General features: G+C 50.5%; 1 protein-coding gene across 1 annotated transcript in view; it reads left to right on the top strand.

The window, feature by feature from the left end:
• The window catches only part of LOC109464082 (neuroblast differentiation-associated protein AHNAK-like), a 36,837-nt gene that overhangs the window by 15,157 nt on the left and 11,723 nt on the right, over nucleotides 1-9,957 (top strand). The window contains 5 exon segments of the mRNA XM_019761013.1: nucleotides 927-1,081; nucleotides 1,316-3,803; nucleotides 4,046-5,122; nucleotides 5,125-5,181; nucleotides 5,429-9,951. Coding sequence (XP_019616572.1) covers nucleotides 927-1,081; nucleotides 1,316-3,803; nucleotides 4,046-5,122; nucleotides 5,125-5,181; nucleotides 5,429-9,951 — 8,300 coding nt within the window.

The raw sequence follows: 9,957 nt of genomic DNA, 5'->3' as shown, positions 1-9,957 counted from the left end.
TTAGAGAGAGGAGGGATCGTCATTTATCAGCCTTGGGGGAGGCATGGGTGACAGCTATTTAGGACGATCAGTCATTCGTAGAATTTGTAGCGAAAATGAGCAGCGGTAAAAGACGAAGGCTATTGATCGAAGTCTTTGCACCAGCTAGAGCGCAGATGGTGGACTGAATATTTTAGAATGTACTGTGCCCGAGGGCCCAGGGGCGGGGTTACTCGTCACGTGCAGTTGTACCTGGCAGGTTGAATGTCAGCAATACCACCTTGCGGCCACGACTTGTGTCTGCACTTGCATCACTTGATTGCCAAGTTTGGACCCTCTCTGGCTATTGGATACTGCCTGGCCGGTTTGATACTGTCGTTTGCCATCCTAGGATCTGCCTGGAGATTACTAACGTCCCGCCCTCTCCTCTTGTTGCTATATATATATGTGAATATGCTGAAAGAACTGGCAGTTGGAAGACAAATTAGGAATATTAAAGGATACAATTTGGAGTCGATTTTGTTAGTGTTCACATTGTACTGTCTTACACTTTTCTAGAGGAAGATTGACCTGTGCCACCGTAGCAATAAGCATCAAAGACAAACGTAATTGGCAAAATCGTGTATTGAGATTATCTAAGCTAGTCAGGTCCTAGATTTTATCTTGGTAGTTCTATAATTGGTTGGAACGCAACTAGTATCAAAACTACCAAAATCACTGTTGGCGACTGGTCGATAATACTTGCACTCTGCGAGCATCCCACAAGACGGCGCACTTGAGCATGACAAGTTATCTACAACCATTTTCCAACAGGTTGTTTGAAAGCAATTTGTTATCGGTTCTCCTATACCTCCTTAAAGGTTCTATTATATGTGTTGTTTGACGCTAGCCCTGCGCTCCTACAGTCCTTTGTGGTATCTGATGTTGGTTTTCTTCGTACCTTACAGGAACAGACACTGGTGCCATTAAGCTGTATGGGAGGCCAGGTGTGGAGATCTCAGCGGTGCATCGCGCCGTGCTGCCCGTCAAAAAGCTGCTCTTCCTCCCAGGACAGGGTCGTCTACTCAGTTTGCTAGGCGACAACACGATACATCTATGGGAGGTGAGCTGGATTAACGTTTTATGTGCATTTATATCGACAACACGTACTCATCGTTCATTGTACGTGTGCTTCGCCAAAACTTTGTTCTAAAACGTTATTTCTTGACTTCAGCAGTAATGGATGCTGTCCTACCATTCGGTCTTCGTTAGGCTGTGATCGCCCATTAGTTGTAACACGTCTGCAATGGCCACATCACAGACTACACGTACTTATGCTTTAATCTTGTTCTTCCAGATCAACCCACGAGACGAGCTCCGGTCCATGCTGGAGGAAGTGAACGTGTTTGTTCCAGATGACAAGATCGGCCGCATCTCGGCATGCTGTCTCCTTTCGTCCGGCAAGTTCTTACTGCTGGGTACCGAGGGAGGTAACGTGCATCTGATGGACGCCGTCAATTTCGTGCTTTCCGACCGGGTCGTCTCCCAGGAAACCGCCATGCAGAACGTGCCCGACGACTACAAGGTCGATCCCGGCGCCGTGGTCGCCCTGGCACCGCACCCCAAAACTCGCAGCAAGGTGCTGATTGGCTACTCCAGAGGGCTCATGGTCACGTGGGACGAAGAACAGGACGGGACGTCGGAGACGATAGTAGGCAGCGAACAGCTCGAATCCGTGGAGTGGTACAGAAATGGCGACAAGGTCATCAGTTCACACACAAACGGCACCTACTACATTTGGAGCCTCTCCGATACCTCCGCCCCCGAGCAAGGCCCCCTAACACCCTTCGGTCCCCCACCCTGCAGAGCCATCAGCAAAATAAGCGCCAAAACAACGAAAGACGAGAACTTTTTCTTGTTTACCGGAGGACTTCCACGTGACCAGGACGACCGAGCAACACTCGTCGTGATGAAGGGTAGAGATAGTCAGGTTCTCGAATTCCCGTCCCGCATAGTAGATTTTCTTACAATCACAGACGCCACAGAAGATTCAGAGCACGACAATCCGCACACCCTCATGGTCCTCACAGAAGAAGAAGTCGTCGCTGTCGATTTGGAGACCGACGGGTGGCCTGTGTTTGAGCAGCCGTATCTGAACAGTCCTCACTCGTCCAACGTCACATGCGTGCAACTCTACACAGACGTGTCGCAAGAACTGTGGAACAACCTCAAGGAGGCAGGGCAAAAGCAGAGAGCAGGACGTTTCTCTCAACGGGACTGGCCAATAGACGGAGGTGAGCTGCTCAGTGATGACCCTGATCCCATGCCAAGGGATCTTCTGGTCACGGGTCACGAAGATGGTTCCATCAAGTTCTGGGACGTGTCGACGGTGGCCATGCGGGCGATCTACCGCTGCAGCACGGCAGAAGTATTCGTGACCGGTCGAGAACAGCAAGGACAACCCCTCTCTCCGAATAGCCAAGTTTTTGACAACCGGCTTAAGGACATAACGTACGTCGATGCCGACGCCCTTGAGAGTGGAAAGAGCGAGGAAGAACAAGGTTCACAGACACCCGGGTCCCAAAAGACGCCTCAGGAGGGCCGCATGATATTCAAGTACACCGTCGAGGGAGAGACCAAAGAAGGCGTACCACCAATCCGTAAGATCGGTCTCTTTGACCCATTCAGCGACGACCCGCGACTTGCCGTTCAGCATATCGAACTGTGCCCGTCTACCGGTATCATGGCCGTGGGCGGCGCGTCCGGGCAGGTCGTCATCATGGAGATGAGCCCCGTTGGCGAGGGGCAAAGTCAGGAGCTGGTTACCTCAGCAGTTGACATCACCGCCGGCGTGGAAGGATATCAATGGAAGGGCAGTGGAAAATTGTCCGCAAGGAATGACGTTATAGCCTTCCCTGGCTTTCAGAGCAGGCAGCTGATTCAGTGTAACCCCGCTGCCCCCACAACGGCTCTAGCCTTGGAACCGAAGCTCGGCCTTGTCGCTGTTGGCACCATGCAAGGACTGGCAATGTTTGATTACAGACAGAAGAGAGTGGTCAGCACCAGATGTACCATGACCCCCGAAGAAATAGCTGGTTCACTAGAACCGAGGAGTCAGCAGAGGAAGTCCCTGCGCGACTCCCTCCGCCGATCCATCCGCAAATTCGGTAAGGGGTCGAAGCGAACCCCGTCGGTAGAAGACAGTACCGAGACAGTCAATGATGATGCAGAGTTCAAAGCTGTCCGAGCAAGTCAACTGGCGGGCAGCACTATCAAATCTTTTGAATTCAGTCCCGTTGGCCTTAATGGAGACGAAGGTGGATCCGCAACGCTGTTTGTCGGCACCAACTCGGGAAAGATCATGGCGTACGACGTCAAGGTGCCCAAGGGAGATGACATGAAGAGAATGGAAGAGGAAGTGACGGCAGAGTACACCAAAGAAGTGCAGCTGCAACATGGCGCCCCGGTCATTCATCTCGCCCTCCTAGACGCCACTGGTCAGGTCATCACATTCGCTTCGGACGACGACTTGAAGGGTAAAGAAGGCCAACAGCTTCTTGTTGTTTCTGAAGAAAAATTCAAGACGATCGCCCTACCAACCATGAAGACACAACAGAAGTACTGGCTCTCCCTCCAAGACGGCTGCCTGGTCCGCCGGGTCTCCCACATGAGCATGCCCGCCACAGAAGTCACAGAAGCCGAGAATTACGTCACCTGTATGACATCAGATGGTGAAGTCTGCGCTTTCCTGACCCCAGCCCTGAAGCAGGTCGCAGAGTTTGAAGTGACAACCAAGGAGAACGTCATTGGTACTAAGCAATGTGCCTTGACCAGCAAAGGCGAATGTAAGTCGACTCCGCATGCTTTATCAAGACAAATATGCGTTCTTGTTAATTCATCAAGCGTTAGGCATTCTTGTTGAGTCCATGTTGGCTGTTTATTTTGATGTAGCTTTGATGTAACATCAACTGTTATCCCGTCCATTGACCTAATGCACCTACAGAGAAAAGTACCCTATTCGCCCTTGGAGCTGGAGTCGTTGGCATGATTTCTACTGGTCAAACAATATATTTTTTGCGTTACATAGGTTTCTATTTCCTGTCTCCGTCCGAGATGCAACGGTGTGCCATCACGCCAAAGTACATCGTCGAGCCAAAATGCACCTTCCGCATCCCCGAGGGAGACCGTCCTCCACGGACAACGACATGGAGACCAGAAGACATCGAGCTTCCCGTTGTAGGCTCTCCAATAGGTATGATGAAAGGCGCTGTCGAATCTGTCGGGGATAAGGTTAAAGGTGCAACAGGGAAAGTAGAAGAAGGAGCAAAAGAAGCTAAGAGTAAAGTAGCTGACACAGCTAAGAGTGTCGAGGAGAAGGTGGAGGAAAGTGCAAAGCAGGCTAAGGAAAAGACAGAAGAGAAAGCTAAAGAAGTTAAGGAAAGCGTAGAAAGTGCGGCTGAAGTCGCAAAGGACAAGGCAGAGCATGCTGCAGAGGCTGCAAAAGGAAAGGCAGAAGACATGGCTAAGGCTGGCAAAGAAAAAGCAGAGCAAGCAGTTGACGCAGTAGAGCAGAAGGTAGAGCATGCTGCAAAAGGTGTAACGGAAGCAGCTATGGGAGCTAAAGAGAGCTTAGCGGCAAAGCTGAAGGGCGCTGAAGCTAAAGCAGACAATGTAGCTAAAGAAGCAGAGGGGGTGGCAGATGAAGCTGCTGCAAAAGTAGAAAAATCTGTAGAGAGCGCAGAAGCCGCTGCTGAGGGTGCCAAGTCTGAAGTAGAGGGCACTGTTAATGATGCTTTGGAAGAAGCTAAAGATACTGCTAAAGCTGCAGAAGACGCAGCGGAAGCAGCAAAAGAAGATGCAGAGGCAAAAGTTGAGGGTGCAGTAGCCAGTGCCGAAGCAGTTGCTAAGGATGCTGCCGATAAGGTGGAGGGAACTGTAAAAGAAGTAGAAGACGAGGCAGATGCAGCAGTAAAAAGTGCTGCAGTCGCTGTAGAGAATGCTGAAGAAAAGTTGGAAGAATCCTCCAAGGAAGCTCAGGCTAGTGTGCAGGAAGCGGTAGAAAACGCACAGGCTCAGGTGGACGGTGTGGTGGATGGTGCAGATAGCGCAGTTGGAGCAGTGACCACCAAAGTGGAGACCTTGGTGCAGGATGGGGACACCGTGGTGAAAAAACCGTCACGGTGACCCAGCATACCGTGCACGAGGTGGTGGATGGTGTATCAGGTAGGAATGGGGACCTCAGGTTTGGGCTTCCTAAAGCAAAATTTGCTTTGGCTGTATCTTTTCTAAAATGTTTACATTGTGGTTGTTTACTAATCACATCTTGGAAGGATTCAAACCTGCGGTCACATCCTTACAGGCTTGGAATGTTTTGTAGCGTTTATGAATTCACTAATCGACTTTTCTGTACCCCTGAAGCGTGCCTAGGACATATGCTGAGGCATGTATATTATTTTGCCCCTAACCACAGGCCGCTACGAGGTGGATCTTGAAGGATCTGGAATGGAAGTCGACGGTGAGGCTCTTGAGGTTAGTACGCCAAAGGGTAGGTTTTCGAGCAAAGTTCGGGGGATCGACGTGAGCCCAAACCTTGGAAGATGGAAATTTGGAGGAAGGGAAAAAGACATAAGAGGAGAAGTGGCACTACCCGAAGCAGAGCACATTATAGGTGCTCGTCGTGAACTCTACATTGAAGAAGCTGATCTTGAGATTGAAGGCCCAGAACCAAAGAAGGGACGGTTTAATGGTTTTAAAGGACCAAAGTTTGGTTTTGGGCGAGGATCGTACGACATCCATGGAGCCGAAATGGAATTAAAAGGACCAGATGGATCATTCAGTGGACCAGACATCGAAATGCCAGACGTTGAGGGGAAAGACATCAACTTGGAAGGGCGCGACGTCAAAGGAGGCTTCAAGTTGAAGGGCCCTAATTTCGATAGACCAGATATTGACATCAAAGGACCAAAATTCAAAGGACCCAGCTGGAAAATGCCTTCATTCGGAGGAAAGGCTGATGTAGATCTTCCAGAGGCAGAAGTCAGAGGACCAAGTGGAAAACTAGAAGGTCCCAGTGTCAACGTAGAGGGACCAGACATGGAGGTACAAAGTCCTGACGTTGAAGGTGACTTGAAGCTGAGAGGTCCAAATTTCGGTAAACCCGATTTTGACATAAAAGGACCAAAATTCAAAGGACCCGGCTGGAAGATGCCTTCTTTCGGCGGGAAGGCTGACGTAGATCTCCCAGAGGCAGAAGTCGAAGGACCAGGCGTGAAACTAGAAGGGCCTGATGTAGATCTCGAGGGTCCTGATGTAGATCTGGAAGGCCCAGATGTGAAAGGAGGGTTCAAGTTCAAAGGGCCTAAGTTTGGCAAACCAAAGTTCAAGATGCCTAAGTTCGGCGGGAAGGCAGACGTCGATCTCCCTGAGGCAGAACTTGAGGGTCCTGACGTGAACCTGGAGGCACCAGATGTTGACGTAGAGGGTCCTGACGTTAAGGGAGGGTTCAAGTTGAAGGGGCCGAAATTCGACACGCCGGACATTGACATCAAGGGACCAAAATTCAAAGGACCAGGCTGGAAAATGCCTTCGTTCGGAGGAAAGGCTGACGTAGATCTTCCAGATGCAGAGGTCGAAGGACCAGACGTGAAACTAGAAGGACCCGACGTCGACTTGGAGGCACCAGATGTCGATGTGGAAGGTCCGGATGTGAAAGGTGGATTCAAATTCAAAGGGCCAAAGTTTGGGAAGCCAGACATTGACATCAAAGGGCCGAAATTCAAAGGACCAGGCTGGAAGATGCCTTCATTCGGAGGAAAGGCAGACGTAGATCTTCCAGAAGCAGATATCGAAGGGCCAGACGTAAATCTAGAGGGACCTAATGTTGACTTGGAGGGACCTAATGTAGATGTTGAGGGCCCAGACGTAAAGGGTGGCTTCAAATTGAAAGGCCCGAAGTTTGGCAAACCCGATTTTGACATCAAAGGACCAAACTGGAAGATGCCAAAGTTTGGCGGAAAGGCAGACGTCGATCTTCCAGATGCAGAGGTTGAAGGACCAGACGTGAAACTAGAAGGACCCGATGTGAAGTTGGAAGGGCCTGACGTCGACCTTGAGGGGCCAGATGTTGAAGGTGGACTAAAGCTCAAAGGTCCAAAATTCGGTAAACCTGACTTTGACATTAAGGGTCCCAAATTCAAAGGACCAGGCTGGAAGATGCCTTCGTTTGGAGGGAAAGCTGATGTAGACCTTCCAGAGGCAGAGGTCGAAGGGCCTGTCATGAAGGTAGAAGGACCTGATGTCGACCTGCAAGGGCCTGATGTCGATGTTGAGGGCCCAGACGTGAAGGGTGGCTTCAAATTGAAAGGTCCGAAGTTTGGCAAACCCGATTTTGACATCAAAGGACCAAATTGGAAAATGCCTTCTTTCGGAGGAAAGGCAGACGTCGATCTTCCAGAAGGGGAGGTCGAAGGACCAGACGTGAAACTAGAAGAACCTGACGTCGACCTTGAGGGCCCAGATGTTGAAGGTGGACTGAAGTTGAAAGGTCCAAAATTCGGTAAACCTGACTTTGATATTAAGGGTCCCAAATTCAAAGGACCAGGGTGGAAGATGCCTTCGTTCGGAGGAAAGGCTGATGTAGATCTTCCAGATGCAGAGGTCGAAGGACCAGACGTGAAACTAGAAGGACCCGACGTCGACTTGGAGGCACCAGATGTCGATGTGGAAGGACCAGATGTGAAAGGTGGATTCAAATTCAAAGGGCCTAAATTTGGTAAGCCGGACATTGACATCAAAGCGCCGAAATTCAAAGGACCAGGTTGGAAGATGCCTTCATTCGGAGGAAAGGCTGACGTCGATCTTCCAGAAGGGGAAATCGAAGGACCAGACGTGAAACTAGAAGGACCCGATGTCGACTTGGAGGGACCTGATGTAGATCTCGAGGGTCCTGATGTAGATCTTGAAGGCCCAGATGTGAAAGGAGGATTCAAGTTCAAAGGGCCGAAGTTTGGCAAACCAAAGTTCAAGATGCCCAAGTTCGGCGGGAAGGCAGACGTCGATCTCCCTGAGGCAGAACTTGAGGGTCCTGACGTGAACCTGGAGGCACCAGATGTTGACGTAGAGGGTCCTGACGTGAAGGGAGGGTTCAAGTTCAAGGGACCTAAATTCGACGCGCCGGACATTGATATCAAGGGACCAAAATTCAAAGGTCCAGGCTGGAAGATGCCTTCGTTTGGAGGAAAGGCTGATGTCGATCTTCCAGAAGGTAAGGTCGACGGACCAGACGTGCAACTAGAAGGACCTAATGTTGACTTGGAGGGACCTAATGTCGATGTTGAGGGCCCAGACGTGAAGGGTGGCTTCAAACTGAAAGGCCCGAAGTTTGGCAAACCCGATTTTGACATCAAAGGACCGAACTGGAAGATGCCAAAGTTTGGCGGAAAGGCAGACGTCGATCTTCCAGAAGGGGAGGTCGAAGGACCAGACGTGAAACTAGAAGGGCCTGACGTCAACATTGAGGCACCAGATGTCGATGTGGAAGGACCAGATGTGAAAGGTGGATTCAAATTCAAAGGGCCTAAATTTGGGAAGCCAGACATTGACATCAAAGGGCCGAAATTCAAAGGACCAGGCTGGAAGATGCCTTCATTCGGAGGAAAGGCAGACGTGGATCTTCCAGATGCAGAGGTCGAAGGACCAGACGTGAAACTAGAAGGGCCTGACGTCGACCTTGAGGGACCAGACGTCGAAGGAGGACTGAAGCTCAAAGGTCCGAAATTCGGCAAACCTGACTTTGACATTAAGGGACCAAAATTCAAAGGACCAAGCTGGAAGATGCCTTCATTCGGAGGAAAGGCTGATGTAGATCTTCCAGAGGCAGAGGTCGAAGGACCAGATGTGAATCTTGAAGGACCCAATGTCGACCTGGAAGGACCAGATCTTGACGTAGAAGGACCAGATGTGAAAGGAGGATTCAAGTTCAAAGGGCCAAAGTTTGGCAAACCAAAGTTCAAGATGCCCAAGTTCGGCGGGAAGGCAGACGTCGATCTCCCTGAGGCAGACCTTGAGGGTCCTGACGTGAACCTGGAGGTACCAGATGTTGACGTAGAGGGTCCTGACGTGAAGGGAGGGTTCAAGTTTAAGGGCCCAAAATTCGACGCACCGGACATTGATATCAAGGGACCAAAATTCAAAGGACCAGGCTGGAAGATGCCTTCATTCGGAGGAAAGGCAGACGTCGATCTTCCAGATGCAGAGGTCGAAGGACCAGACGTGAAACTAGAAGGACCCGATGTCGACTTGGAGGCACCAGATGTCGATGTGGAAGGACCAGATGTGAAAGGTGGATTCAAACTGAAAGGGCCTAAATTTGGGAAACCAGACATTGACATCAAAGCGCCGAAATTCAAAGGACCAGGTTGGAAGATGCCTTCATTCGGAGGAAAGGCTGACGTAGATCTTCCAGAAGGGGATATCGAAGGACCAGACGTGAAACTAGAAGGACCCGATGTCGATTTGGAGGGACCTGATGTGGATCTCGAGGGTCCTGATGTAGATCTTGAAGGCCCAGATGTGAAAGGAGGGTTCAAGTTCAAAGGACCAAAGTTTGGCAAACCAAAGTTCAAGATGCCCAAGTTCGGCGGGAAGGCAGACGTCGATCTCCCTGAGGCAGACCTTGAGGGTCCTGACGTGAACCTGGAGGCACCAGATGTTGACGTAGAGGGTCCTGACGTGAAGGGAGGGTTCAAGTTGAAGGGCCCCAAATTCGACGCACCGGACATTGATATCAAGGGACCAAAATTCAAAGGACCAGGCTGGAAGATGCCTTCGTTCGGAGGAAAGGCTGATGTCGATCTTCCAGAAGGAAATGTCGAAGGACCAGACGTGAAACTAGAAGGACCCGATGTCGACTTGGAGGCACCAGATGTCGATGTGGAAGGTCCAGATGTGAAAGGTGGATTCAAATTCAAAGGGCCTAAATTTGGTAAGCCCGACATTGAC

Source organism: Branchiostoma belcheri, unplaced genomic scaffold (assembly GCF_001625305.1).
Source record: "Branchiostoma belcheri isolate BF01 breed outbred unplaced genomic scaffold, Haploidv18h27 scaffold1, whole genome shotgun sequence".
NCBI classification, from domain to species: Eukaryota; Metazoa; Chordata; class Leptocardii; order Amphioxiformes; family Branchiostomatidae; genus Branchiostoma; species Branchiostoma belcheri.
The sequence above is the reverse complement of the archived record's forward strand: the minus strand, read 5'-3'. Positions and strand labels throughout refer to the sequence as shown.